The sequence below is a fragment of the Fukomys damarensis genome, unplaced genomic scaffold, assembly GCF_012274545.1.
Source record: "Fukomys damarensis isolate Sample0158 unplaced genomic scaffold, DMR_v1.0_HiC HiC_scaffold_17, whole genome shotgun sequence".
NCBI classification, from domain to species: domain Eukaryota; kingdom Metazoa; phylum Chordata; class Mammalia; order Rodentia; family Bathyergidae; genus Fukomys; species Fukomys damarensis.
This window is the reverse complement of record NW_022900929.1, coordinates 36,171,857-36,173,966: the sequence shown is the minus strand read 5'-3', so window position 1 is coordinate 36,173,966 and position 2,110 is coordinate 36,171,857. Positions and strand designations below refer to the sequence as shown.

The following is a 2,110-nucleotide window of genomic DNA, read 5'->3' as shown; positions in this document are numbered from 1 at the left end:
AAAAAAAAAAAAAAAAGAGAGAGAATTAATTTAGTTTTCCTACAGTAAAAGAATACAATCTTAAGCAAGGCAGGTGTCCTAATCAGAAACATCATAGTTTTAGAGGATTTTAACTCACAATCTCATTTTGATCAAATCCTCTAGCATCTTTATATTTTAGATTCTTGGATATAAAATGTTAAGAAACTATTTGTGAGATTATATAACTAGAGCACCTTTGTACTTTTAGCACTGCATTTTTTCTGTGGTTTCTCCCTGTGAGAACCTATAGCCCCTCTTGTCCCTCTCTGAATTTCCATTTCTGAGTAGGGCAAATCACTCAGTGATTTGGCATTCTCTTAGAAGTTAGACCCTTTACTGTTTGTCTTTTTATCTCTTCTTTCCTCCTTCCTTCCTTCCCTTTCTTTCTTTCTTTTTTTTTTTCTTTTGTTCAATACTGGAGATTGAACCCAGAGCCTTCACTCTGAGCTATATCCCCATCCCTTTTTTATTTTTTGAGACAGGGTCTAACTAAGTCGTTAAGTTGCCTAAGCTGGGCTCAGACTTGTGATCCTCCTGCCTCAGCCTCTCAGAGTGCTGGGATCAGGCTAGGTGTCATCACTAAGTGAATCCCTGGGCGCTTTCAGGGTGGCAATCTCCCCTCTGCCATCAGGGGCTCAGAGCATGCCTGTGTTCTGAGACAACAGGTTGAAAGACAATGCCGAGACTTCCAGCCATCCCCTTCCCTACTACTATAGCCGCTATTTTGGGAGCACACTGCCTACTTCAGGTTGCTGGCTGCACACCTCATCCTGTCTTTCCACCACGAGACATTCTTGTAAGAGGGATGGAAACCTCACTTTCCAGGTGAGGCCCAGAGCAGTGACGTGCTACCCTTTGCCTGAGGTTACAGACATCCGCTAAGCAGTGAAAGTCACCTGCTTATTCTGAAGTTTGTTCTTGGAGCTATTACCACACAAAAAGCTTATCCAAAACTAAAATTTTTTGTGCTCCTTTCTTTTTCCTAGCATGCCTTTTTTTCCTGTAAGTTTTTATTTTTTTATTAGTTTGCAGTCTGTAACGATTACAACCCTTGTGGGGGCACATGTACATAACACACCTTAATACTTGTTTCATTCTCTTCACCTCCCTTTCCTTTCCCCTCACTACCTCTCTTGATCCCTTCCCATTTGTCAGAGATCTCTATTTCCTGTTACCTGTTTCCTGTTACTGTCTTTCATCTTCCTCTTTATGTTTTGGGTTTCTCATACAATAGAACCATGCAATATGTTTTTCATGGTCTAATTTGAAACCCCTGCACCAAACAAAAAAATGATGCTTTCTTTGGTAACTAATTTCTCTTGCCCATTGGTCTGGCCGTACAGTAAAATCAAGGGCCACCGATAGTGTTATCAGCCCCTTCTCCAAGAAGCCAGGACACAGGCGCTTTACCCAAACTATCTCATTTAATCCTTGTGATCACCATTAAGGCAAACGATGCAAACTGGTATAAATGCCATTTTATAGCTAAGATAATTGTGTGCTAAGGAAATTAAGTACATTCTCCAAATTCACACAGATTTATAAATCAAAGAATTAGCATTTGCCTTTAGATCTGTTGAAATTCCTGAAGATGAGTTTATCTTAGTGACTAAATGTGAAAAAAAAAATCAAACTAAACACACCTGAAAACTTACACTGGTTTTAGAAAATTTTATTTTAAAACCAAAATTTACTTAGAAATTTAGGTCGCAGATATATAGTTGAAGATCAGGAAAGTAGCTATCAGAAAAACTGCTGATGACAGTGGAGGCCCCGTTTTCCGGGTCATCCTAGAGTGCTCAGCTGAGTTGACCCAGCTGGGAGGCGGCGAGATCTTTCGTTTCAGTTGCGCCGGTGCCAGCGGCTCTTCGCTCTGGGGCCCCTGATCACCCGCCCTGCCTTGCCGCTGGCAGGTGCAGAACAAACTGGATGGCTGTTCTTATGCGGTGAAGCGCATCCCCGTCAACCCGGCCAGCAGGCACTTCCGCAGGATCAAGGGCGAGGTGACACTGCTGTCGCGCCTGCACCACGAGAACATCGTGCGCTACTACAACGCCTGGATCGAGCGGCACGAGCGCCCAGCCGGCCC

General features: G+C 43.0%; 1 protein-coding gene across 4 annotated transcripts in view; it reads left to right on the top strand.

Moving 5' to 3' along the window:
- Positions 1 to 2,110, top strand: part of Eif2ak4 (eukaryotic translation initiation factor 2 alpha kinase 4) — a 119,090-nt gene that overhangs the window by 51,881 nt on the left and 65,099 nt on the right. For all 4 annotated transcript variants that reach the window (XM_033765018.1, XM_033765017.1, XM_033765020.1 and 1 more), the window contains one exon: positions 1,935 to 2,110. This exon is cut by the window's right edge and continues 288 nt beyond it. In XM_033765018.1, coding sequence (XP_033620909.1) covers positions 1,935 to 2,110 — 176 coding nt within the window. The remainder of the gene's footprint in view (positions 1 to 1,934) is intronic.